Here is a 27,826-nt window from a genome sequence, read left to right as displayed (position 1 = left end):
ATGGTGCGATGGGCTCACTCTCTTAACCCTGCGGGTGATTGTGGGAGGAGGGGAAGAAAGCTATGGAAAGAGCGTGGATACATTAGACCTCAGAGTAATGCATCTGACTATAAAGGACTGAGTGGCCCATCCCATTATTATTGTCTCTCTTTGCTGCAGATTTTTGTAGTACTTTGTTTGTTTGCTTGCTTTTTTTTTTCAGAAGCCAGTTTAAAAATAGAAACTGTCATGACTGGAATGTTTTTCTTCTTGTTTTGCAAGGTAACATCTGTAATAATTATACATGTGCCACTGAAAAATGATTCATAGGGGTATGTGTGTGTGTGTGAACTTTGCATATTCCAAAGCCAAATTAATTTCTAGAAAGTACAAAATAATTGTAGCCGTTGCCCAAAGCCTGTTGTACAGGGACCAGCTACAGTGTTGGTATTGTTTCATCCTTGTTCAGAGTTCTTAGAGCCATTTTGAACCACCCATTCTTGTTCCTGCCAAGTTATGCTGCTAAATTTAATCAATATTCCATGTCTGTCAAGATTTTTAGCACAACAACCGGCATAATACACTGTTTTTAGCTTTTCCTCTTTCAGTTTTTGTGTATTGGAATAACATCCAGATTTTATATAATGGAATAACATTTGTCCTTAAGGCCATATTATCTACTATCTTCATATTGTAGAGCTCAGTGGAATTAAAGAAACTAACTGAGTTCATGGCAAATGGGGAAAGTTTCTACAGAATTGGCATTATTTCTGTTTAACGACATGAAATCAAGAAGAGGCGTCTAAATCTAAATGTTTTTCTCCAACTTTTAAGAGAAAATAAGAATAACTGCCATTTAAGTGGTTTTCTTCTACTGTAACACCAAGCATTTCATTAATAACAGTAATTTGTATCAAATTTCTGTTCCAGTAATACCGTGGCATGTACTGCATGGTCTGCAAAGAGCGCATGTCCCGTTCATTTCAGATGGAAGCCTCCCATGGGTGATTTCACCTTAGTGACGGGAGTTAAGCCATTGACTGAACTGAGGGATAGGATTTACAGCTCTTGTATTTGAAATGAGGTCCGAGAGGACTTTGTCTCTGATCACAGTGACTTAAGCATTATAGTGGCAGGTGCCAAGCATTACTTAAGCAAGACATAAACATGTGCCTGATTTTCTTACCTGTGGTAGTCCTGAGCTTTCAGTCTCATGTTGTCTGATGGAAACATTACAGCTTTCAAGAGATTCCTTAGTGTTCTGATAAATCTCCTTCTACAAGCCCTCCTTCTCCTGTTGTGTTCTTCAGCTAGTCATCCATCACTGACCTCCATCCTGGTTGTCACTCCAGTCACTATCAAATCTTAGCAGCTTTTTTAAAAGAACAAATCAAAAATATATGTGTATTTTAGCTGTATAAAATAATCAGATTTGAAAGCATTTTCTTTTGTAGCTCCCATATTGTTCTGTGCTCTCCTTTCTCCATTATACTTAATACAACTATACTTTTAAAAGATATATTGTGTGTAGTGCATCTTTCTGTAAAATCCAGCATGCATATTGTGAACTATCTAACAGTTGTAATGGTCAGTGGAACAGGGAAATTACAGATCATATAAACCTGGCCTGGATAAAAGCGTTAACCAGTGAAACATAGAGAATGTTCTTGGGTTGGAATAGGGGGATTAAACAACATGAGCTGATTATGCTAATTTTCTTCATCTCTTAATGTCTTTGGATTGCTTCATGGAAGCTGAAAGAAAAAATCCCAGTGATTTATGTGGAGAGATATTTCACCCTTCATTTCCCAGAAAGGTGTCTGCTTTATATAGTTACGTACAGCAAGCATCTGCACATCGTAAGTATGAATTTGTTCTCTCCAGCCAAACACCTTGAGAGCAAGAATTCAGAATGTAACAGTAAATGTTGTGTTGCACAGAGCTGGTTTTGCCACTAACCAGCCGCTACTACAAAGTTTAATACGTTCGCTGTTATTTTCTGGCACCAAATACCTGGCAGCTTTTCACTGTTATGTTAGTGAAGCAAAGTGAGTCATTTGCGCTCCTTGCCTCTGCACAATTTCTCATTCAGGCTGTTTTCAAACTCATCTAGTTTTCACATTATTTAAGCAATTAGCCATATGAAACCTCTTGTTTTCACTTCTCTGTCCCTGAAAGTAATATTCCACCAGATAACTCCATTAAGTTTCCATTCTGGGACACATTATCACCTCTGCTGCCATGTACACAGAAAGGTGGTTAGAGCAAGGACCAATGTGCTGTTCCCTAAATGTTTCCCGCTTCCACGTGTGCTTAGACATCATTAAAAATGATAAATAAGGTAATGAAATAAGCTGAACTGCAACCAGAGAAAGAAAACCTTCCTTAGCTATTAGCTGCTTTTTACCATCCTCTTAAATCTTCACTTACGTGAAGCAGGAAGACCAGCTTAAGCAAGCAGTTACGGCAAGAGGTGGGAACCAGCAGGTTTTTAGGATTCGTTTATCTCCTAATGGGCTATTGAAAGGGATTGCTGAGCCTCAAACAATCACTTTAAGAAGACACACTCCCATAGCTGAGTGCAAGGCCTAACATCTCAGTCCCTGCAAGTAATGAGAATTTTGCAACTGAATTCACTGGGGCAGGATTTTGTGTTAATGTCTCCTTACAGTCCTACCACTTGTTTTGTCTGCTGGAGCCAGTTCCAGGCTGGCGTGTATTTCTCGGCAAGGTGTTCTCCTGGGGAAGGACGAGAGGGTTGCAGCAGCAGCTTTGATACTTCCTGGTGTGGCATGGTTTTAATGTCACTTGATGGATGTGAGCCCCCGGAGCCCTCCTCCCTTCTCCAGGCCAGCGTAATGGCTGTGCACAGATCTGAATGATGCCTCTCACCCATCATCTTCATTAACTCATCAGGTGTTGCAAAAACTGTGATGGCTGTGGATTGTTGACATGAGAGAAAACCACACTCCTTCTGAGGCTTTATTTGCTGTTAAATACAACAAAGGCAGAGGAACGTGGGCAGCGGCTTCAAAGTGGCTGGGCTCTGAGCCTGCAAGCTGATGTCTCCGGCTGCTAACGGATGCGTGGCATAGGCACAGTGCTCTGCAGCTGCACGGAATGTTTGGGCATTGCAGGCTGAGGACAGAAACACATCTGAGAGGTGTGTCATTAGCTGCGTCTACACCAGCCTGTTAGATGGCTTCTGAAGACGGGAGTGACCTGTCTGCACTGGTCACCTTTAGATAAGCCCCACACAAGCTTCTGCATCATCTTAGTCCTTGCCCAGCTTCTTCTTTGACTTAGCTACTGCAGGCTTAGATTGGGGTCTGAAAGACCTCAGGCTGTTACCCTCCTTGTTCCTCTTTCTCCGGTGCCCACCCAGGATCAGCCCAGAAGTAGCTGTATGCAACAGCCTCAGCCTCCTGAGATGACTGAATGGAGAAGGTTGGTCCTTCTCCATCATAACTTAATGCGGCTAACCTTAACTCACCACGGGTAACCGCAGCTGCAGAGTATCACCTGGCAGCTTCACCTGTGCCACAGATATTATCCTCTCTAAGGTAACATATTCAAGTTACTCTGTCGCTTTCCCAGAAATAAGTAGAAAACCACTTTAAGTAGAAAGAATAAATTCTTCAGATTGCTTTTAAACCATTTGAGCTGCTAATACTAGATCACTGCTTTAGACACTGGAGCTTCATGGCAGATAATAGAAGAGATTTGGAGCGAACTGATTTAGTATGGGATATTTCTGTCAGTAAACAGGCAGGAGCACGTTTCACCAATTTAGAATCTGTAAAACCAAATGTCCACAGCAAAGGCTGAGAAAACTGGTTTCTTCTTTCCCCACAGGGGTATCCTAAAAGCAAATAGGTAAAACTTAAAATAAGGTAAAACTTAAAAGTCTAATTTCCACATATAACCAAAATTCCTCTTTTTGGTTTGAATTCAGCTGATGTGCTAATGAATCCTTCTGTAACATCACAAACTAAGTTTGAACAAATGCATTTTAATGGGATCTTTCTGATTCTGATGAAAGTCCACAAAAAATTTTGGCACCAACAGTCCAATTTTTCCAGTGCAAGGAAATCTGGAGAATAGCAACTTTGAATCCACCACACAGTACAAAACCCAAGCTTCTGAGTTTCATAACAATTGATCAAATCTGCATAAAGGTATACTATTCCTTTCAGCACACTATGCACAGTGAAGTGATTATCTCAAAATTAAGAGTGTTTGAAGACAGTTAATGGTAAAGATGCCACAAATCTTCACAGGAAAAATATTGACAGTAGGTTTCACTCCCCCTCACCATTCTCCCTCCTCCAATACTAGCAAAAATAACACGAAATGTCAAGCACAACATCAAAATAATTCAAGGGTGATTTTCCTAAAATATTTGTAGGCACATAAACCATCACTTTATATATTACTGCGTGTCTGGCTGACCATGCATGCAAGCCAAAAGGTATTTCTACATCCAGCTGTTTCTCTTGATGCCGCAGGGCAGAAGTCTGAGTGGAGCGGTCATCAGAGAAAGGCCCTGGTGTGCTGGTGGAGGAGTTTCTTCTATTCAATACTGAGACTTGAATTGTGAGAATGAAACCACAAAAATAATTGGGATAGTTAGTGAATGTAGGAAGGAGGGAAAAAGGAAGCTAATGGGGCATCCTGCAGGGCTGTGAAGGTGAGAATGAGAAATTCGGTATTAATGACAATGATGGTGAAAAGGAAGTGTTCCAAAAAAAGGAATAAACAAATGACACTCAGTTTAGAAAGTGTGGGTGGCAGGAAGAACAGTGACACCATTAGTCACAGATGAAAGAAGTGAGGGGACAGGTATGTTAAGAGAGATGCTGAGTTCAATCACTACTGCACTGCGTCTAAGCAGTCGCACGAAGCCAGTCAGCGAAAGAATCTTATTATGCGTCATAGAGAGAAAATTGTCTTCATTCATGGACTTCAGAGGCTTTCAAAAAAAGAGTTTCTCTATTGTTTACACATGCACAATAGAGTTATATAGCAGGAACAGATGAAATTGGGATACGGTCAAAGAAAAGTGAATATCAGTAAATATTATATTATATTATATTATATTATATTATATTATATTATATTATATTATATTACATTACATTATATTATATTATATTATATTATATTATATTATATTATATTATATTATATTATATTATATTATATTATATTATATTATATTATATTACAGTATATTAATATATTTTTGCCACTGGATGGCACTGAATGAAACAACTCATCTGGAAAGAGCTAAATATTTATGAGGATGACGATTCGGACATGGATATAAATATGGAAAATGGATATGAACCTTTATGTTTCAGGAGATGAGGAAACTATTAATGGCACACGGTTAAGAAGATATCTCTCCTTTTCATGTTGTTGCTTAATATCTTTCTCACTGATGACAATCAGACACTGGACAAGATAATCAAGTATCTAACTGGTACAGCCTAATTTGGTATGATAATTCTCTTGGGATCTAGAAACAAGTTTTTAAATTCATGTGACTCATTTTTTATTTAAATGACTTATTTTTGCAAGTTTATCAAGTAATGCAAACTTTCAAGTTTGCTAGTTTGAATGATTGCATGAAGAGCTAGGTGTTTTAGTGGTCAAACGTAGCTTTAATTTGAAATTAAAGAGGAACACAGAGACCAGCCAGTTTGGAAACAAAATTTTACAGACAGTTCATTGTATCCCAGCTTGTGATTCTGTAGCTGTAGTGAAATGTCAGTATCAGTATGCAGAAGCACTTGCTCCCTATAAAATAACGTAGACTTCTCCAACATCTGTGGAGGAAATGATCTTCAGAGCTTTGTGGTCTACAAATCCCCATCACATGACTGTGCAAAAATAACCCAGCGGAAAATCTCTATTAAGAGTAAAGAGCACATGTTCTTTCTTTCCAAAATCTCCCTCATTTTTATCACAGGCAAAATAAATGTCAGATAAAGAGATCTTTAAAGTAAATGGTGAAAAGAAGAGGGCAATTTCCAAACTTTCTTTCAGCAGAAGGCCTGGCTGTGAGTGTTACTGTATGGTACGATGTACCGCTTTATTTGCGTTGTCTGTAAATAAGCATTTTCTTTGGAGAGGGCTGTCAGTTTTTAGCATTGTGATTTTCCTGTATTGAAGAACACTTACAGAAGCTGCTCCTCCTTTGCCTGCATCGGTCCTAATCTCGTTTGGGATTGATTTTGTATACGCGCCACAATGGAAACCACAACAAGCCTAAAAAGGAATGAAAGTCCTCTCTGTCACCCTTTCCCCCAACACTCTGCTTTTTCTTGCTAGGCTCTGCTTGTGAGAGCTGCCCTTAACCTGCCTCCAGAAGGAGCTGTGTGTGCTTTAACCCTGCCACGGTTTTGAGGAAAGCCCTGCTGAGTTTAGTTGGATGGCTGCCTGGAGATGGGCTTTGGATCTAAATTTGCTACAGGATTCTGAGTAACCAGCTGAGAGGGGCTATTTCAGCAAAGAGGTGGAGTTCACATTGCTAACGAGACCATATTTAGCGTGCACAGACAACTTCTGCAAGGCTGAACAAATCTGGCCCTCTCAAAGGATGTTAGAGAAGACTTTATGGTACTTGATCATTGTCCTAGATAGTATTTTAATTGGTAAATATATAAATGGATAAAAGGAGACGTGTGTAGTGCATCAATATTTGTTGTTAACATAAATAGTTTATATTGATACATCGTTTCAAGCACACCTAAATAAATGGGAATATATTGAAATCTACCCAAAACATGATATGGTGTGTTTGTTAACATCTCTATTTGTTACTATGGAGAGGTGGTCGCCTCTAGCGGACTCTGTGTAGGACTATGGCAAAGCTGAGACTTCAGGGCAGATGTAATTGCTACTCATAGTGTTTAAAAACTCACTGCACACTGGGGAGATGCTTTCTCAATTTTAAACTCGGTTGGAGCTATTGTGTAGACAAAGTTTTAGGTGGCTTGGACGTTTTTACTGAATCTTTTAAAGCCATTTTTAGAAGGCTTTAAAGCTAATTTAGGCTGCTTGGAACATGCAGTGGGATGTCAATGGCTTTAAAAGCAGGATTAGCTGAAATACCTTTGAACCTGGCTTGAGCTTTTCATATTATGGTAGACTCTCCAGCTAAGGTACGTCTAACATTTCTTCTGATCCTGTACAGGAATGCCCAATGTTTGATGACGTGATGGGATGTGTGACTGCATGCCGTCTATCCAGCAGGTACGCATCTGGGCTGTACACCTGTGTGTCACATCACACCACGAGGTAAGCCTGTGTCATTAATCATGATGCAAATCTACAGCTGAGGGCTTCGGCTGCTGGAAGGGCTCCCTGGCATCAGGCACGGCTGAGTAATGGCCCATGGCTGCGGAGCAGAGAGGCTCACCTGTCCCCACACAGAAGCTGCAGCTGGTAAAGAGATCTAAGGTGCGGCTGGGAAATGGATCACAGCACCTGGCGTGTGGGACCAGAAAACAGGAGAGAGTCGATGCACCCGTACAGCAAGCACCTGACCTAGAAGTGCCACAGCAGAGGACGATGAAGAGGGAATCAAATGAGTAAGTCTCACATGTGGTGCATGAGACTGGGCAGGTCTTAAATCAGTGACTCACTTTTAGTGTTTTCATTGCTTGTAAAATAAAAGGGAAGCACCTCCTTCTACAGAGAATTTGTTTACTGATGTTTACCTCTTTAGAAGTATAAAGTGCTATATAAATGTGTTATCAGAGCAGCAAGAGGAAAATTTACCTGTGAATCCTTGGTTGCTGTGTATTCTTATCACTGGTGTTTCATAATGGTTTCGGTATCAAGGTTATGGATAGGATAGTCAATGCCAGACTTCTCTGGCACAAAGCTCTCCGAGTCAGGGCCTTATTCCCTCGCGGTGTTTGCAGCAGCTGCAGCAATCATACTTCTGTGCATATTTTGAACCAGGAAGACAAATTAAAAAATAGTGCTGGTAATTTAATTCTTACAGATGATTATGCATTACAATCTCATGAATATGTATGTTCTCCTGTATTCCTACCCATAGAATTTTACCTATTTGGTATTAATTTTGTAATTCTATGTAATTGGATCCTTATAGAATATCTTTTTATATCCTGAGCCAAGTTTTTTTCTTTAATTTTATGATTATGAAGGAACCTACACAGGCTGTAATTTTTCTTTGGTTGCTACATCTGCTATTGAGCAATTCCCTTCCTGACGATTTGCTGAAAAGGGGACGGAAAAAAGAGACGTTTCAGTCAGATCTTCCAAGACAAGAGAGAACATGCCAAGAAGTAAAGTGCATATGCAAGTGCAGTTCAAAACAAGTTCTGTAACATATTTTATACATAATTTCATATTTTATGTGAGAATATGCAAATTTCTAGATGATCCTGGCTGGTTGTGTTATAGTTGCATAGAGCTCTCTTAAGCGCTAATGAAGATTTCATTTTTTCTTAATTAGATTCTTGGCCCTTAAATTTTCTTTTATAATAAGATCCTTTAGTTGAACAATAGCAGAGTAATAGGGCTTTTAAAGGGTGTAGACTTCATTTCCCTCAATTGTATAGATGTTTTACACTGTCAAGGTGGTTTAAAGGGACCGTATCATAATAAAAAAATTAAGCCTTTGATCTTGTTTTTACCAAACACTTAGCAGTACATGTGGTAGAAGGTTAATTTCAGTGTGTAAGTCTTAGATCTGCATTTAAGATCAAATGCATTCAGAAATCCAATAAGATGGAAAGTTTAATTATCTAGACAGTTTGGAAATTTAGCACAGTTTGTTCAAAACACTTCTAGAAACCTTAATTTACTCATTTGATTATAAAAAATATTTACAAACAGAGTTGAAAAGTCAAAATTGGCACATGAACTATCAGGTTACTCTGTAAGTACCCCTGACCTTCAAACTAGAGTACACACAACCCGAACTTTCTGGTGTCTCAGTTGCTTTCAGGTCTTCAGGGGTGTCGAGGATCCCCCTAATGTCATTTGAGGCTGACGAGGCCAGGAACACTAAGCAAACCGAAAAGTTGTGTGCCAGCAGTTTCAACGTCTCCCTACCATATAGTAAAACTCTTGTCTTGGCAAACACTAATAGCTTTAATATGATTCTCTTGATACAGTAGACTGTAATCTGTAGACTGTAATTACAGTAGACTGTAATACTGTATCAACTTACAGTAAACTGTAAGTTTAAAGTTTACAGGACAGTCTCTATTTTTGGCTTTTTAGGTAAATTTCTAGTCATTATGACTATGGTAAAAGCCTTGAAAATATTAACAGAATGTACTTTACAAGCCCCAGACTCCCAAAGAATAATAAAAAAGAACACAACCTAAAAGATGTTTTGTAAAGAGGAAGCAGTACAACTTTCTAAGCAAATCAGAGGATTTAGGTGCAGACTGTAGGCTCATTTAAAAGTGTCCAGTGTCTTTCATGTATTGAACCTAAGCAAGAGCTGTAGGTAAGAGGGAAATGGCTGACAGAGACTGGATCTGAATAAAATCGGTGGTGCCTGGGGACAGGACAAGAGGTAACAGACACAAACTTCAGCATAGGAAGTTCCACCTAAACATGAGGAGGAACTTCTTTACTTTGAGGGTGGCAGAGCACTGGAACAGGCTGCCCAGAGAGGTGGTGGAGTCTCCGTCTCTGGAGACATTCCAAACCCACCTGGACGCGTTCCTGTGTAACCGGCTCTAGATGACCCTGCTCTGGCAGGGGGTTGGACTAGATGATCTCCAGAGGTCCCTTACAACCCCTGCCATTCTGTGATTCTGTGATTCTATGAAAAAACTATAGAATTATTTTGATGCTGATTCTCTGAAGCTATTCCTGGTCTCTAGATGTGTTAACAATTTGCTTTTCTTGTATTCTACCCGCCAAATCCTTTAGATGTGTTTATAGATCTCTCTGGCCAGCCATGCTGTGGTAATGAAATTATCCAGCCATGGAAGCAACAACTGCAACTAACTGCTGAGGAAAACCGAAGGCAATTTCTACCGTTGGGAATCCAATATTCTCCTGTTCTGAAACTCTTCACATGCATTTTGTGGGGTCTGATATACGCTGCCAATTTACTAAAAAAATGTTCCTAGTTCATTACTAGACTTCAGATTGCTGCTTCTGAAAAATTTCCTCTCATATCCTGATTTTACGGGTTATGCGCCACATGTTCAAAAATGAAGTCTCAAATCTCAAGTTCACTGGTATCTGTGCCTTGTGAAATATGTTTTTAAAAGAGAGCATAGTAGGCTTATAGAATTGGAAAAAGGAAGAGGTGATATACACAATGAACAGAAGTGAACAGACATTGCCCTTTTTTGTCATACATATGCAAGAATTGGATCTTTATATAACCAGATAATTAGCTCGCATATGGGAGAGAGAAATCTGGAAAAATTGTGTTGCGATGACTGGTATTACCATTGCTATGTTACTGATCATTTAGTTTGTTTATAGTCACACAGAGAGCAAAACTTCTGCTCATGATTCCACTTGCTTTTCTAAGTGGCATTGCGATCTCCAGTTTGGAAGCTGCTTCTCTGGAGAACACCATCTCCCTAATATGTCTACAGATGAACATTAGCCTTGGGTCCTTAACATCGAGTCTGCATTACCATCTATTTTTGTCGAGCACAATGTGCTTTCAAACCCTCCACAGGAATAATTTTGTAAACCACTTAAAAATCACATTTGTTAGTGGCAATAGAGCAGCTTGCTATCAGCAAATAGCTCCTATGGTGCATCATGACTAGCAACTTCCAGAAAAGTTGTTGTTTGTCCCTCAGTTACAGTTCATATACAAAGACCTATTAATATGTTTTCTGGCTAAAATACGTAGTTTTCAGAAAAAAAAGTCTGTTGTTCTTCAGATAAGAATTTGTACTGACAAGACAAGTTTATGTTCTGGATTAATTTGAGAGTGAAGCGTGTAAAAGAACAAGATAAACATGGATGAAGTTAGTCTGGATTGTGGGATTTACCTTCTGCCACGTGCCCGGTATGAGGCACAGGATCCCTTGTTCTGCACAAATGGGTAGAGCAGCTGAAATCCCATGAACTGAGCCCGCGTCCTGCAGGTTTCTTTCCTGCTGCAGAGGAAGCCCTCTGCTGACTAGGTTTAAAATCCTACACGGGGATTGCAGTAGAAAAAGCACAGTAAGTAGAAGTGAAGTAGAATCTGAGGAAAAGGTAGTGTATCTGTGCTTTAAAGGTGGCTTCGAGTAAGACTCACTCATCTGCTGAAGTGTGTGCATCTGGAAATGAAGCATTTAAGTCATAGTCACTCCCAGGTCCCTTTACAGTCCGTGCTGATAACCAGGCATGGGGAGAGGGTGGTTAAGCTCATCATCAGACGGGCCTCGAAGGTCAGTCAGGTGAGTTGCCCTCCAGAGGTGTCTGCATCCTTTCCTGTCTATACCGGGAGCCCAGACACCTACACACAGACACCTACATTGTAGATGCCACCACAGATACGTAAAAAGTTAGATGTCTAAATCTGAACTGGTCACTCTGCTCTCTATAGTCCATGGAAATCTGAAGTTGAGGCAGTAAAGCCCAGGAGCGAAACTACAGCTCAGCCAGGCTAAGGAGCCTGACAGAAAGTCGACAAGAGTCAAAATGGTAAAAGTTTATGTTGTTGATCCAGGTCACGTTGGCTTCAAGGGAGGAAGAGGCGAACTTCCAAGAGGCAGCACAAAGCTGGAATGCACAGAACAGATGACCTATAGTGCCCGGCAGAGATCACTGAGGTCTGGGCAATACTGAAACACAGTAATAAAAGAAAATCGATAGTTTCTTGGATTACATAGTTGTAAAGGAATCAGGCAGGACAGACTCTGGCTGTCCTTGCTATGGCCAAGCAGTCTTAAATGCTGCGGAGCGTTGTTGGGGGCAAAGTTTTCTGAACAGAAGATCTTTATCTCTTGTAGTTGTGCAAGCATATAAAAAGGCAGTGGAATAAAACAAACAAACAAAAATAGAAATATAAACTTTCTATTTCATTTTTGTGTTCACTTTCCTGTTAAAGCAATGCTATAAACTGAATGGTTATGGAGTATTACATCGGGTGGTAGAAGTGTCATAGCTCCACTGAGCCTATTTACCTTCAGGCACCTAAAAGTTTGGCTCAAACCGTCTGTTTGTTGACCAAATACAAATATCTATGTAACACATAAAGTCCTGTAAAGGCAATTTATTCTCTCCCCATCTGTTATTTCTTTTAACAGAAAAATCTTCTTAGAAAGAAGAAACTTCTTGGAAAGAATTCCTGTATGGCATAAAAGTACCTGAGGAAAACAGGTCAATAAATCAATAAACATGTTTTCAGATGTTGTAGCACCTTTTATGCCCACATACATATTCTGTATATTTATTCAGCCCATATTTGGAAATAAATTAATTCAAAGGGTTTTTGCTGTAGACTGAGAGCAAAAGAGAAAAACAAGAGTACAAAAATGGCCTATTGCTTAGGTAATAAATAGACTCAAGGCCGATCTGCCATTTTTTTTCTTTAAAAAAAACCAAAGCAATGAACAATTCAGCCACCCCAAACAGTTGCAATTCTCTGTCTGAGAGAACATGGGTCACGTTATTCAGCACTACATTCTCCCACAGGTTATCAAGGTGCTGAAAAATTCGAAAGAAATATAAGCAGTTTAAGAGTAAGGTAAATCCTTGGATTTCACAGGTGAGATACAGACCGCTGGCAGCAAACATTCTCCTTTGTTACACAGGGCTATTTGCTTGTGCATCCACTCTAACATCTTCCAAACAAATAGCTCAGGATGCGCGAGAGCAGAAGCATTGGCTTTGACATTGTTCATGCAGCCTCTTGCCCCTCTAGTTCACAAATCTCATCTTTGACAGTAATCGAGATCTGACCTTTGGATGAATATAAGAAACCCCACAAGAGATAGGTATGGAATAACCTGCTCTCCATATGACGAGCCTTGTTGCCTGGTTCAAGAAGGACAGGAAACTGCTGGAGAGGGTGCAGCAAAGGGCTACCAAGGTGATTAGGGGACTGGAACATCTCTCTTATGAGGAAAGGCTGAGGGATTTGGGTCTCTTCAGTCTGGAAAAAAGATGGCTGAGGGGGGATCTTATAAATGCTTATAAATACTTAAAGGGTGGGTGTCAGGAGGATGGGGCCAGGCTCTTTCCAGTGGTGCCCAGTGACAGGACAAGAGGTAATGGGCACAAACTTGAGCATAGGAAGTTCCACCTAAACATGAGGAGGAACTTCTTTCCTTTGAGGGTGGCAGAGCACTGGAACAGGCTGCCCAGAGAGGTGGTGGAGTCTCCATCTCTGGAGACATTCCAAACCCGCCTGGACGCGTTCCTGTGTAACCTGCTCTAGGTGACGCTGCTCTGGCAGGGGGGTTGGACTAGATGATCTCCAGAGGTCCCTTCCAACCCCGACCATTCTGTGAAGTTTGGCTTCAGTCTGGACTCATAATGTTCATTCTGTTTTCCAGCTTTCTCACACGTAATTTTGATAACCATTCTGCTGAGTGTCTTCCCTTGTTCTGACACTTCTTTAGCTCAAAGCATTTTCTTAAATAGCTTGCAGAGGACAGGCTTCACGCTCTGCATTTTGCTTTATGGCAGTGGTCTCAGCAACAGCACAGGGAGAAAATAAAGGGTGAGAGTGGACCTCGAGAGAACACAGGGAATGGAGCTAAGACACGCTGCCCAAAACCTCATATTTTGCTACAATGAATATTGCCAGTTTTCTGCCCCTGCCCGTGAGTTTAGGAGCTGAATTCTATCTGTCGGCTGCTTGTCCAGGCCTCCTGGATAAGGCCGGTGTATCCGAGTTTTGGGAATGAAACCAAGTTCTTTCTTTTGTTTATTTAGAAAATATATTAATAATTACTACAATTATCACCTAAAATACTAAAACATAATGGATACTAACTTTTGCAGAACACATGCTAATATTACAAAATAAGGGCAATAGTTACAGCTTTCCCATAGCAGCTGGATATCAGCTTCATTGGGTCATTTTGAATTTAGTGCCAAGGCAAGACTTCATACCTCGCTCCTGGTAATCCTGCTTTCTTCACAGGACTGGTAGAGCAGAGCCCGCCCAGGGATTGCCGACAGCGAACCCTAAGTAACAGTGAAGCAGCGCATCAGTCTCTGCCTTGTATCCATACAGATACTTCTGACAATTAAAATTGTTTCTTAACAATCTGTTAAGGTTGTTCAGGAACGAGCTCCAGCTGTGATACTGGTCCAGCCACTGCAAAGCAGTGACTTTTGGTCATTACTGCTTTATTTGACATTTGCATCTGGTTTTCTGGAGGTGAAGGATTTTCTCTTTGCACAGTCTCTAGCTGCCTCCTCTCATAGCCCAATTTGATAGCGGGCTGAACACAACTCTAAAACCATTCGCCTGGAGTTACACATCATTACTTTATCTGCACAGGGAACAGTCACACAGGCATAACATGCATATTCAAATTCTTTTCTGTCAGTGGCCACTTTACTAAAAAAGCTCTCTACCTTGTAAGTCTTATTCACAGGAAATTAATTTATTTTCTTATTGCTAAGGGAAAGAGGGATCAAGACTTTCAATTTTTAAATTTTCATTCATCCATATAGAAATTGTGGTTAATTAAAAACAAAACCAGCATAACATAAAAACATAATGTGTTAAAAACACCATTTGGTGTGATGGTGGATTTAGCATTTGACAGTCATTTGCACACTTGGGACATGACTATATCCATGGAGTTGTTATTAACTGCCTGTAGCCTTTTCTTTCCATTGATGAATGAAATATTAGTGTAAATTATCATCAGGATCTTACTCACCATCCATTCCTGCTCCTCCTTCCTTTTCACCTTCCTGTTATTGTACATCTCTCTATTTTAAATAGATTTATATATCCTCTATAAACAATGAAATAAATGAAGCATCTTGTATGCAGTAGAACTTTTGAAGATCTCGCTGGGACAGTGCAAATATACTGAAATTTAAATAGCTAGTAATTGAAAATTCATTGCCACTCTCCTAATGAATTAATCCATCAGTTAAATCTGCACAACAGCTATTCGTCGGGAAAGTTCTAAATGTGGATTCTAATCTATTCTGATTATTGATTTGTTTTTTTAATTTGAGGGGACATATGCACGTGACCCTGCTGAGAAAAGAGTTTGTTCGCTGGTTTAGAAGACTCTCAGGCTTCCAGACAATAAGGATACAAATAATTTTACAATGAAGCGTTGGATTTTTTTGGCAGTTCACACCTGCTTTTTTCCTTCTTGAAAACTATCTATGTGATAGAACCAGTTAATTGACTGGCATCCTAATTTGTATTCACAGAACTAAATATATCATGTGACTTCTAAAATGGAATTTTTAAAATGAGCCAAGGCTATGAAATTCTACAATTATAGAGAGGGCCTGTCCCATTATCATGGTGTATAATCATATTTGCTTTTGTATAACAAGGCAGCTTCAAATAGCAACTTATTTATCAATAAATGAGTAAATGGAGATTGAAAATCTGGTACTGGGGACCTCAACACGAGGTATTTAGCCTGACATGGTTACTGAAGGAAACTACGGGAAGATGAAGTCACAGCATGCTTTCCCAACAAACCACAAGGAATGGGCGAGAAGGATTTACAACTACATACCCATCCCCATGAGAAGAAAATCAATTATCATATCTACTATGATTTCAGGGGTGAAAAGAGGTGTAGAAGAATTACAGGAAAGGCAAAGAATTAAAGGAATGTAGAAAGGAAAACGCGGCAGCAATTTTTCCTAAAGATTTACTGGACAGAAAGATGTCGTATTACACTGTTGCACTTGTAGGAGCTAAGGAGGTGTACCAGTTTCTACATGAATCTATCTGTGCTAGGCATCGGTAGAATAACCTTTTAGACCTGGACATTATTTCATTTTAGTCTTTGTTTTGCTCCACGTTCTCTGCAATTGCTGCTATGACACTCTAACAGCAATTTCACAAAGCAAAGCAAGGAAAAGCCACTGTTCCTCTAAGGAAAACACGCCATGATATGGGAGTTTGTGGCATGGCTTAAGAGAACCCATCTGTCTTCACTCCTGTCCAGACGAAGCGCGAGTACTATTGGCCTGAAAGGGAGTGTTATCTAAAGAGGGACTGACCAGCGCTGAAATCCTGGGGAAGGCATTTGGATACTGAACGGTTGTAGACTTGGATATAAGGTACGAACTTGAGACCTACGCGTGGGCTCTCTAGAGGCCTAAATCTAAAACATGTATGTTGAAGAGAAGGAAGGCAGGACTGACCAAACAATTTTCCTGTTAGAGTGGAAGACAGGTTGATTAAGGATGTGCTTGGTTCTTGCTGAAGAAAGGAAAAAGGGTTGAATTTTGGAGCTGGAGGACTCTATAGAGTCATAGAATGTGTTGGGTTGGAAGGGACCTTTAAAGGTCATCTAGTCCAACTCCCCTGCAGTCAGCAGGGACATCTTCAACTAGATCAGGTTGCCCAGAGCCCCATCCAGCCTGGCCTTGAATGTCTTCAGGGATGGGGCCTCACCACCTCTCTGGGCAACCAGGGCCAGTGTCTCACCACCCTCATCGTAAAGAACTTCATCCTAATGTCTAATCTAAACCTGCCCTGCTCTAGTTTAAAACCACTGCCCCTCATCCTGTTGCTACATGCCCTTGCAAACAGCCCCTCCCCAGCTTTCTTATAGGCCCCCTTCAGGTACTGGGCAGCCACTATAAGGTCTCCCCGGAGCCTTCTCTTCTCCAGGCTGAACAACCCCAACTCTCTCAGCCTTTCATCATAGGAGAGGTGCTCCAGCCCTCGGATCATCTTCATGGCCTTTCTCTGGACCCGTTAAAACAGGTCCATGTCCTTCTTGTGCTGAGGGCTCCAGAGCTGAACTTCAGCAGGGTTAGTAAGAATGACTTAAACTGGAAAAACAGGTGACCAGCAAGGAGCAACAGTGGAGTGGTGGAAGCCTCCAAAAAGCAGCCATATGCCCATTTAAAGTAATAGATAGGGAACAGCCAGGCGGAGTAAGTTAACAGGATAACATCAGTGGAAGACTCATAGAGTAGAATGTGAAAAAGTAAGGAAAGAAAGCAATCGATGAAGAGGAAAAACAAGGACAGAGAAATCTGTGATGTAAATCTGGCTGAAAACCTCTGGTGAGGGGTGACAAAGCTCTTGTTTATCACCCCTTTCACTGAATGTGTAGACAAGCTGAACAACTGCTTGGGCTGCCCTTTCGGTGGTATTTAACTCTTATCTTCTGAGACTTCTAATCACTAATTATCTTCATTCACTAGAGGTAAACAGGATCAAGGGGCAACGCGGTTAATGCTGATGGAAATGTTTTATATAGCATAAGGGAACAGCTGCTTCAGTCACAGCAAAAAATTATCAAGATGGGGTCACTCTATGTGATTTCATCCATTTTACACCGCAAACTGGTGAATGTGTCCAAGGTCTTAATCCAACTGCTTCGTAATGCTTTGAGAACTTTATCTTTTTTCCATGCTTCAAAGGAAAGTTAATGGTACAATATCCTTTGCGTGATACGCTATCCCAGTGCTCAGGGGCCAGATGAAGGTTCTGGGCAAAGGTGCTTTACAGCAGCTGTATGTTCACCGGAATTCAGAGCTGTGCAGGAGCTGCTCGGTCCTCACAGCAGGTCAGCCACTCAAACTCATGCTCGGTATTTCTGTATACCCCAAAATGAATGTTACAAACCTGGAAGTACGTTCAGGTGCCCGCTGCTGACAGTCTCAGCTTTACACTGATGCGGGAGACCCTCTGTACAGCGGAAATCCCCAAAGACAATTTTAGACCACCTAGTCCTTTTCCTGAGAAACATATAATAGAAAACAGCTAAATGGGCCCAATAAACGTAAGCTCTATATACTGCTTTTCTTTGACATTCCCTGCTCTCTTTTGGAATATTTCTCTTCTTTCATAACTTTCCCCTGATATGTTTTAATGCAGTTGACTGACTGGAACAGTTCAGCCCTGTCACCTTACCCAATTTATTAACAAAATAATTTTTTTGAACTCAAATGATGTACTGATCTTTTCTCTTTTTCAAATGGAACACAAATATTGGAGGACAGGGGACAAAGTTTTCCATCGTGTTTAGTGTGAAAAACTCCAGGACTCATTCGTAGAAGTGCTGTGCATCCGTATATTATAAATGTGGGAGGAATTACAGTAAACACCTACTTTCAGCTCTTCAAAGTTAAAAGAAGAGCTAAGAGCTGGTCTAAGCTAAGACTTCACTTAATTATTATATGAAGCAGATCCCATCTTTTAGAAAAAAACCTTTAGAAAGTTGTTCCAGTTGTTAATTATTTTCGCTGCTAAAATTTTGTACAGTAGTCTGAGTCTGCCTCATTTCAGCCTCAAGACTTGCCATACATCAATATACACTGATGGGTGTGACTGACTGTTACGTATAATTTTATTGTGTGCTAAAAATGTTTTATAAAGTAAGTTACTTAGAGACTATGTTTATATTAAACCCACGGTCTTCCAGTTAATAAAGAGAATAAATTGATCTTTGGAGTCTCTTACTAAGAAGCATTTTTCCAAACCTCCAATAATTCTCCCAATAGTGTTTTTGAACTCTGTGCAGTTTATCTGAGACTGAGGACACTGTAGTTGAATACAATATTCTAAAAGCATTTACAATGAAAGAAAGTGTAATTTCTCATCTTGTATTTGATAACCCCATGTTTATATATCTAAAAAACATACTATCCCTTTCAGGCATAGTGTTCAGGGGGAGCTTACTTCAGTGACTGTCTGCCATGATCCTCAGCTTTGTTTAAACCACACAATGGGCCTGTCTGCCTCCTGAACGTTAAAAACGTGGAATAACTTAAGATGAACAAAATGAGGACCAGAAAAGGCCTTGACACTGTGTAAGCACTGCTCAGCAATAACTAAAATGCCAGTGTGTTATCAACACTGTTTTCAGCACAAATCCAAAACAAAGCCCCATAGAAGCTACTATGAAGAAATTTAATTCTACCCCAACCAAAAGCAATAGAGTCCTAAGCCAAAAATTGTCCTGAAATAATTTAAAAGTGTTTATCAATATAGTAATGCATATGATTTTACAAAGCTGTAAATGATGATGGTCAGAAAGATCCTCTGTTTGTGCTTGATGTCCTACAACTTCCCATGGTTATTTTAATTTCTTTTATTGATAAGTGACAGATTTTTGCACAATTTCAATAAGTGATAATATTGCATTCGTATTTTTGACTGCAGATAGCAGTGGCCAATATATTTCAAGGCCCCTTTTGGTGATGGAGTTGGTGGTGAATGGAATTAAAATCCAGTTGGCGGCTGGTCACAAGTGGTGTTCCCCAGGGCTCGGTATTGGGGACAGTTCTCTTTAATATCGTTATCAATGATCTGCACAAGGGGATCGAGTGCACCCTCGGTATGTTTGCAGATGACACCAAGTTGGGTGGGAGTGTCGATCTGCTTGAGGGTAGGATGGTTCTACAGAGGGACCTGGACAGGCTGGATTGATGGGCCAAAGCCAATGGTATGAGGTTCAACAAGGCCAAGTGCCGGGTCCTGCACTTGGGTCACAACAACCCCATGCAGCGCTACAGGATTGGGGAAGAGAGGCTGGAGAGCTGCCTGGCAGGAAAGAACCTGGGGGTGTTGGTTGACAGCCAGCTGAATATGAGCCAGCAGTGTGCCCAGGTGGCCAAGGCCAGCAGCATCCTGGCTTGTATCAGGAATAGTGTGGCCAGCAGGACTAGGGAAGTAATCATCCCCCTGTACTCAACACTGGTGAGGCCCCACCTCAAACAGTGTGTCCAGTTTTGGGCTCCTCGCTACAGGTAAGACATTGAGGTGCTGAACCGTCCAGAGAAGGACAATGAAGCTGGTGAGGAGTCTGGAGAACAAGTCTTATGAGGAGCGGCTGAGGGAGCTGGGGTTGTTCAGCCTGGAGAAAAGGAGGCTGAGGGGAGACCTTATCGCTCTCTACAACTACCTGAAAGGAGGGTGTAGCACAGTGGGGGCTGGCTTCTTCTCCCAAGTAACAGGTGATAGGACAAGAGGAAACGGCCTCAAATTGTGTCAGGCGAGGTTTAGATTGGATATTAGGAAAAATTTCTTCACCAAAAGGGTTATCAAACATTGGAACAGGCTGCCCAGGGAAGTGGTTGAGTCGCCATCCCTGGAGGTATTTAAAAGATGTGTAGATGCAGTGCTTAGGGATATGGTTTAGTGGTGGACTTGGCAGTCTTAGGTTAATGGTTGGACTCGACGATCTTAAGAGCCTTTTCCAACTTAAATGATTCTATGATGCTATGATTTGTAAGCGAGCATCATCTTGCATTCTCTGTGGATTCCTCCATTTGCCAGCACACAGACAATCGCAGGATCAGACCCTGCTGGGCTAGCAGGAACAGAGGAGCCCTGCCTTTTTCAGAAATGTAAGGCAGAAGACAAGTAGCTTGCCCATGCTTCCCTGGAGCTATTTGTCTGCACATTTCCTAGAAATTTGGACCTGTCTAAATATAGTGCTTAACTGGTAAAACACAAGCTGTACATAGTTGGAATTTATTGTATCAAAAATTTACCAACTTTTAAATCTTGGTTTTGCCTTAGCTAACAATATTTACCTTTACACTGGGCAGAGAAACCACGTTACTCCTGTAATAGAAAGTTCCTTCATGAATAATATTCTCTTACTTCACCACATAAAAGCATAATTATTAAACAGGCACCAAATATTTATATAGGATGGGGGCTGCCTAAAATTTCCTGCCAATCACCACAAAAAGACTTGTCTCTCAGCTCTGCAGTCCTTCCAAGACCTTGTAGAAATTCTGTTAAATGTGGTTGGCACATTTTTGCTGATTTCTTCATAAATATTTTTGTAGCTTTTAGGGCTAAACATCATTGCCAAATTTTCCACATAGTAGTTTAAACAATTTCCTCCTACTTTTGTCAGCGGGTGTATAAACCAGCTTTAATAGTTTGGTCACTCATAAAATAAATCATGTTAGGAGGAAATTAACCTATCAGCAAGAAAACAAGAAAATAAGGGGAAACTTTTGCATTTTTCAGAACATTGTGAAAAATATGCATTTCAGCAGATTCACAAGCTCTGCTGGAGTGTCAGGGACTAATGAAAGTTACTCTACACCACCTGCTGAATCGAGTTAAATAAACAGTCTGATTAATTAAAGTGTCAGTTTAGCCAATGGCTTCCATTTCACTTTTTTCACAAAATAAAAGTTCCAACAGAGAATTATGGAAAAAACCTATTAGGTTATCTAGTTCATTTCCCGTCACTGCAGAATAGTCTCTCTGAAAACATTCTTATTCCAATTTGTTCAATGCAGTTTTAAAGGCTTGGAAAGGCATGAGCCACAGCTGCTGCCCACAAAAGAATTCACAGTCTGCTAAACCCTGATCTCTATCTTGACATACAAGTAACAACTTTATTTTTGTAACAGTATTGTAACGTGCCTACTTAAATAATGCCCTTGTACCTCTCTGGACAGTTGACATTCCTGTACAGCAAATACCGAAAGCCTGTGTTAAGAAACTCCCCGTTCATTGTCATTCATTTCATCAGAGACCCACCCTGGCACAGGGTCCTGTCTGTAGGAAATCCTTTAGAGGCTGGCATGACAGACTGACAGCCCCTTTTTGATAAAAAAAACCTCTCTCCTTCAGTGTCTGAAAACACCTGCAATTTTTTGAGTGCTGTCAAAACACCCCAAGAATAATCCAAATGCAATCACCTTTTGCAATAGGCGTACAGCGTGGTTGCCCTAGGCTGCGTTGGTGGGAAAGATATGAAGCCTCCTTGTTTTGCCAGGTACCAGTGATCCTTCTTTGCTCTGCCTTTGTAGTCTGGTGCAATCAAGCTGTGTGAATATAAAATGAAATGTAATACATAACAAAAAGAATCAGAAATACATCAGATTAAAGGACTGGCATCTGGAAAGCTTGTTTTTCCCTTATTTTTCAGATGGTGTTTTTTCAGGCGTTTTGCAGTCCCATCGCATGCCCCGCATTTCTGTGTGGAAGAATACATTTTTATTGAAAAAAACTATTTATTAAGAAAATTTTAACATCATCTTTGAACACTTTTATGAACTCCACGGTTACAGTTCTCTGGAAGTAAAATCTATTACTGACCGCCACGTTGCCCCTGAAGAGTCGCAGGAGACACCATTTTTTCAATAAAATGCCTGGGAAGTTAAGTACAGTTCTGAGTATCATCAAAGCCTTAGTGTCTCTGCATCAGGAGTAAGCATTGGAAGAAAGAGTTACAGAACTGTAAAAAAAATCTCTTGCCTCAAGGGGCAGGATATACTAGCTGCATGGCAAAACCACATTTAACTGAAAATAGTAGCCACCACCCATCTATCTCCACTATTTCTCCAACAGGGTGAAAATAATAACATCATATATCCAGGCTTTTATGACTTACTTTCTCTATTCCTGTGCTCATTTTCTTTTCCCTCTTTACAGTAGATACTATATGTAAATATCCACAGTACTGAACGCATAATGTAGGTAAGGCCCCTCTGTTGATCATGAGATCCTTGCATTTATACCATGTGTTAACTCTGCAGCAGTGGAACCAGAGAGAAAACACTGCTTTTCTATTTAAAGTTTCAACTTCTCCGTGCAGAGAAGGGAGCAGGGAGAAGTTAAAACTTTCTGCTTGCCTCCCTCCAAGGTGGCAGCAGAGCCTCTCTTGAAGAAACCACTTGGACAAACATCGCCCCTCCAGAAGTCTCCTACTTTTGGTATTAAAAGAGCTAGATGTATAGCAATAAATTTTGAGTCCCTCCAGAAGTCGCTTACCTTAGTATTAAATGCACTAGGCATATGATAAAATGAGTCCCCTGTGCTTGTGGTTATTTAGGTTCTTTGCAGTCTAATTACAAAATCTAACACTTTTTGAAAAAACAAAACCTGGATCAACCCCTAGGATGGCGTATGCACCAGGGAGGCGTTCAGACCCTGTGTCATAACACTTAAAATCCAGTTTTAAAAAATCCTCTGTTCCTTCAAGAGGTAAACTGCATCCTAAATGTGTATTTTAAAAAATAACCATTCTGTGTGGTTCAAACACAATGCCTGCCAACTAATTAAAAAAACCCAAACAAATGTTATATGCAGATAAAGTGTACTAAAACAAAAAATGGATGTTGCAACACCGCAAGACCACAAGGCAAAGGCCTGGAAAACAGGCAAGACAACCAAAACCTTGTTTCCGTTATCCTGGTACAATGCTGGAGGCTGACACGGGCTGGGGATGCCTTTGGTTATTGTGAAGAAGTCCTGTGGGCTTGTCGGTACCTTAATAATGGATAACTGTTAAAGGAGAAGCTGCTGCCCGAGCATTCACACACCATCATGGTGTCGCACGTGCACACGCTTACTTGGGTGCGCTTCCTCCTTCTTCAGGCTCGACCCTAGGTTTCCTGCAGCAGAGTCTCAGGTGTAGATATTATAAAAAAAAATAATTTAATTAGAAGGTACAGCAGCAAGGACAGCCCGGGCTGGGTGCCTCCAAAGAAAAGGACCCTGAACAAAGAAATCCCTGTGCAATTATACCCTTGAGATCTCTACACCCGCTCCTCATGTGGTCTTCATGTGCTGTCCATGTGTCTTTTAGTCCAATGGTGGCTTTTGGTCTGGGGTCTTCTAACATCTACTTGGATTCTTTTCCTGTGTCCAGGCAGGCTCTTATCTCATTAATTTGCAGTTTCAGCCAAGGGTTGGCGCCTCCGTATCTTCTACACTCCCTTGTGCCCCTGGCAGAACATGGGAGAACTGAAGAGACCCAGACTCGGGGAAAAACCCTACCAAAACACCAGTGTAATATCAACATCTTTCCCATACTAACAGACTAAATGTGGCACCGTACCAGCTGCTGGGAAAATTGCTATGAAAAATAACCCTTATCACGACCTAAAGGCTTCCACTACTCCTGCTAAGCACAGCTGGCCAAACAGCACGAAATCACACCATGTTATAACCCTGAGCATTCTAATTAATACTTACTTATTTACGAGAAACGGCTAATTTCCCTCAAGGTATAACGCTAAGAGCTTGGGTTTGGAGGAGACAGAGGCTCCTTAAACCCCCACGACGCCCCTCACAGGTTGGTTCCCCGCTCAGCGGCTGAGGCCCATTGGCCGCGGGTGGCGGCGGCCATTCCGGGCCCTGGGGTGGTGGCGGGCGGCGGCCCCGGCCCTGAGGCAGCGGCCAGCGGCGGCGCGGCCTCCGTCGCCCCCTCAGGGCGCCCGGTGCCCTGAGGGGGCGACGGAGGCCGCGCCGCCGCCCGCCACCGCCCTGCGCCTGCGCGGAGCCGCCCCTGCCGCCCCGCCCTGCCGCCGGCGCGGGGCCATGGGCGCCAGCGGCTGAGGCGGCCGGCAGCGATCGCGGAGCCGCCTCAGCAGGCGGGGAGCGGTGACCGGCTTGGCGGATCCCCCGTGAAATCGAGTCGGCGGGAGGAGGAGGAGGAGCGCGGCCCGGGGAACTCCCGTTTCGTGGCGGCCCGAGCGCCGCCGCCGCCCTTCCCCTGCCCCATGTCGGCGTGGCTCGGCCGGGCCGCCCTGCTGCTGGGGCGGCCGGCGGGCCCTGCCACCGCCCCCTCCTCCTGCCTGGGCTCGCTGCGGGGTCCGCCGCGCTGCTGCTGCCGCCGCCGCCTGGGCAGCCTGCGAGGCGGCTTCGCGGGGCTGCTCCTCCCGCGGGGGTCGTCGCCGCCGCCGCCGGTGGCCGGGCGGTCTCTGGGCACCCACCCTAAGAAGGAGCCGATGGAGGCGTTGAACACGGCGCAGGGAGCCCGCGACTTTATCTACAGCCTGCACTCCACCGAGCGGAGCTGCCTGCTGCGGGAGCTGCACCGCTTCGAGTCCATCGCCATCGCCCAAGGTGAGCGGGGAGACCCCGGCCCGCCGCCTCCCTCCATCCATTCCTCCCTCCCCGCCTGGGGCCGCGCTGAGGGTAGGGTGGGGTGGGGTGGCGTGGCCGGGCCGGTTGCGGGGACGGAGCCCCCCGAAGTTTCGGCAGCGGCGGGTCCTCCCGCCTTCGCCCAAGCGGCTCCTCGGGGCGAGTGTGGAACTCCAGCGGGAGAAGGAAGGCATGTGGAGGCGTGTGCCCCTGTGTTTCAGCGTAATCGGGTGCAGGTCAGGCACACAGCCTCAATTTTTCGTTTCCAGAAGCATCCGCAGCACCTTCAGAACTTAAAACGACCCACCACGCCAAATCCCCGGCGTGTTGGTCGCCTCACGAGGAGTTTCGGAGAGGCGCGGGTGGCCATTTTTCGGGATGGGAGTAGAAAAGTGTGTCTCTCCTCAAATCCTCCTGACCCTATGGCAGCAGTAAATTGATTTTCAGACCTCTTAAGAGACGCCGGGCTGCTGTTACTCGGGGAACTCATTCATGAATTACACTTCCCTGCTTGCCGGCATTGCTTCTTGGAAGTGTTGGTTTCGATTGCAGGAAGGTGTGTATGTTCTGGGGAGGTTTATAGGTGTATCTCTGAATATACTCCTATGCAACATCAGTTAAAATAATTCACGGTGATTTTTTTTTTGTGTGTGTGCGTGCCTGATCCAACTGTTCTTGCCAGTTTTTCTTTGACAATTTTCCTTAAACAAATCAAAACCTGACAAAACCAAATCCTCTTAATTGCAACCTCGGTACTTCTCGTTCTGATGCTTAGCTGTAATTTGCAATCCCTGTTGCAATGAAGATGATAGCATGTACTTAAGAGATCAGTGTGCGTTTGATCTAGGCCTCTTTGTGACTTTGATAGTAGCGTGCCCTTGGAAAGGGCATTTCTGTGCCTTGTGGCTCTTCTGTACAAGTCTGGAAGAAACCTTGTGGTGGGCAGAGAACAGTTCCAGGGGTCGGCTGTGGGAATGCTGCTTTGGTGAAGAGACAGAGCCTTTGCAGGTACCTCTTTGGTTTTGTTTGTAGCACACTTGGATATAAACACCAGTGTCTCTAGTCACAGCCAGAGTAGTTTACTTAAACGGTTCATTTTAGGAGCAGCGCTGCTGTTTTGCAGAGCGTGAATCGGTTGTATGTGTTTTCCAACATAGTGCTTTGAGCTGTAACTTGACACTAACTTTTGAATACTAACAACTAATACTCTTCATAAATAAATCCTTCTGTGCTTCTGAAGGGCTCTTGCCACGAGGTTTTTGTGTGAGTATTTCTATCAGCAGTTATTGCTCAGTTGAAACTGGGCTGCTCGCAGTGCTGCTGTGTACCTGGAGGATCATGTTGTGGATATCAAAATCAGACTTTAAAATGCATTTCAGTATAACGTCTCAAGGTTTATACAGAGATAATTAAACAGATGGTCCTATTTAATATCTTGTTGCTCAGTTGTTGTTAACTGTAGTGGGAAAGTCAGTTTCTGTAAAATACTGTGACTTTCTGATAATTCAGGATTTAGAAGACAGTAACAACAGCATTAGTTTGAGTTTAGAGACTTTACTGTTTATTAGTAAACTGCTAATTTATTTCAGTAGTGGAAACTGCAATTCACTTGTCCCCGAAACAATTATCACACTGGAGAGATCATTTCAACAAAACCTCACTTGTGGGCTTTGTATCCTCAGAGATAAGGGCTGCACAAAGTGTTGTAATGCCACCAGACCTTGGTCCTTGGAATCAGAATCTTGATCTGCTCAAACAGTAGCTTGATAAGACTTTTTCAAAAATAACCTTTTCTTTTAGCCAGCTCCATTCATTCATGGTTTTTTTTGTGGTGGTTTTTTTTTTTTTTACCAGACTGCAGCATGATAACAGCTGTCAGCTTTTAACTCTAAGAATTTATATTTCTTCATGTGTTATGGAAAATGAGAAACTGTAAGCAAGAAGGGCTTCTAGTAAGTCTGTTGAATAAAAGTTAGAGGAAAAAAAAATAATCTTAAAAATATAGTGCATACCTCATGTACATTCCCTGGTATTCTAGAGAACTAAAATCAAGTGAACAAGAGAGGAAGCAGCACAAGATCATTCAACGCTGGTAAAATAGGTGCTCTGCTTTCATTAGATGCACCTACCATAGCACTGGATCCTTTTTGGTGTGTATGTGTGGAGCTGCTCTGGGCTGAGGAAGGGAATGGTAGTGTCAGAAGTCCCTGGGGGGAAGCATTGCCCGTAGCTGTTTTCTGTAGAGGGCTGACACTGACAGAATTCAGATTTTACATGAAGGAAGGCAGTGAATGTAAAGCCAGGCTCTTGAGGTGTGTCGGATGTGTATTATTATCTCTCTCAGCACTATAGAGTGCCAGAAGAAGACACAAGTTAATGGAAGGGCTGCACTAGGAAGAAAATGACATGATTTCTGGGCTAGATGTTGATAATTATGTACTTCACATGCTTTATTATCGTTAGATAATGTTTTGCATGTTTGTTCTTCCCAGCTGTTGAAATGGTGACTGTGTAGGAATGATGTAACTAGGTACGCAGGTTCTGATTGTGAGTAGCAGATGGGGGGTGAGAGGTATTTGTGCCTGCTTTGCAAGTACTTTCTCCAATCTACTAGTGTCACTTTTGATTTTTACAACTGCTGAGCGCAATCAAGACAAAATGGTTTTAGAGATGTTGGGTTTCTTCTTGTTTGGTGGCAGCGTGCTGTAGGTCCCAGTATCTCATTCTTTATAGTTTCACTCTTGTGTTGATTTCCAATGAAAATGATCCAAATACAACCTTCCAATTCACTTGTCTACCTGCTGAGTAAATTCCTGTGTCCTGTTTGAGTCTAGAAAATCAGTTTCTCCTCAATCGTGAAATGCC

General features: G+C 42.2%; 1 protein-coding gene and 1 long non-coding RNA gene across 5 annotated transcripts in view; one reads left to right on the top strand and one right to left on the bottom strand.

The window, feature by feature from the left end:
• Nucleotides 1-435: 435 nt before the first annotated feature.
• Nucleotides 436-24,278, bottom strand: LOC134512243 (uncharacterized). Of its 3 annotated transcripts, none has more exons than XR_010070074.1 (5): nucleotides 24,071-24,278; nucleotides 21,790-21,915; nucleotides 14,059-14,133; nucleotides 7,768-7,933; nucleotides 436-1,351 (listed from the first exon to the last, which is right to left on the bottom strand). It is a non-coding gene; the product is annotated as an uncharacterized LOC134512243 (long non-coding RNA). The 3 variants fall into 3 exon arrangements; XR_010070073.1 differs by lacking the exon at nucleotides 436-1,351 and adding an exon at nucleotides 2,991-3,841; XR_010070075.1 differs by lacking the exon at nucleotides 436-1,351 and adding an exon at nucleotides 7,143-7,473.
• Nucleotides 24,279-24,375: 97 nt separating this feature from the next.
• TMEM65 (transmembrane protein 65) overlaps nucleotides 24,376-27,826 on the top strand; it is a 35,323-nt gene continuing 31,872 nt past the window's right edge. Inside the window, exon 1 of one of the 2 annotated variants that reach the window (XM_063327500.1) lies at nucleotides 24,376-24,943. In XM_063327500.1, the coding sequence (XP_063183570.1) occupies nucleotides 24,598-24,943 (346 nt within the window). In that variant the 5' untranslated portion in view covers nucleotides 24,376-24,597. The remainder of the gene's footprint in view (nucleotides 24,944-27,826) is intronic. The other variant, XM_063327501.1, reaches the window with a different exon arrangement.

This window comes from Chroicocephalus ridibundus, chromosome 2, assembly GCF_963924245.1.
Source record: "Chroicocephalus ridibundus chromosome 2, bChrRid1.1, whole genome shotgun sequence".
In the NCBI taxonomy this organism is placed as follows: domain Eukaryota; kingdom Metazoa; phylum Chordata; class Aves; order Charadriiformes; family Laridae; genus Chroicocephalus; species Chroicocephalus ridibundus.
Note: the sequence above shows the minus strand (reverse complement) of the source record. Positions and strands in the feature narration are given on the sequence as shown.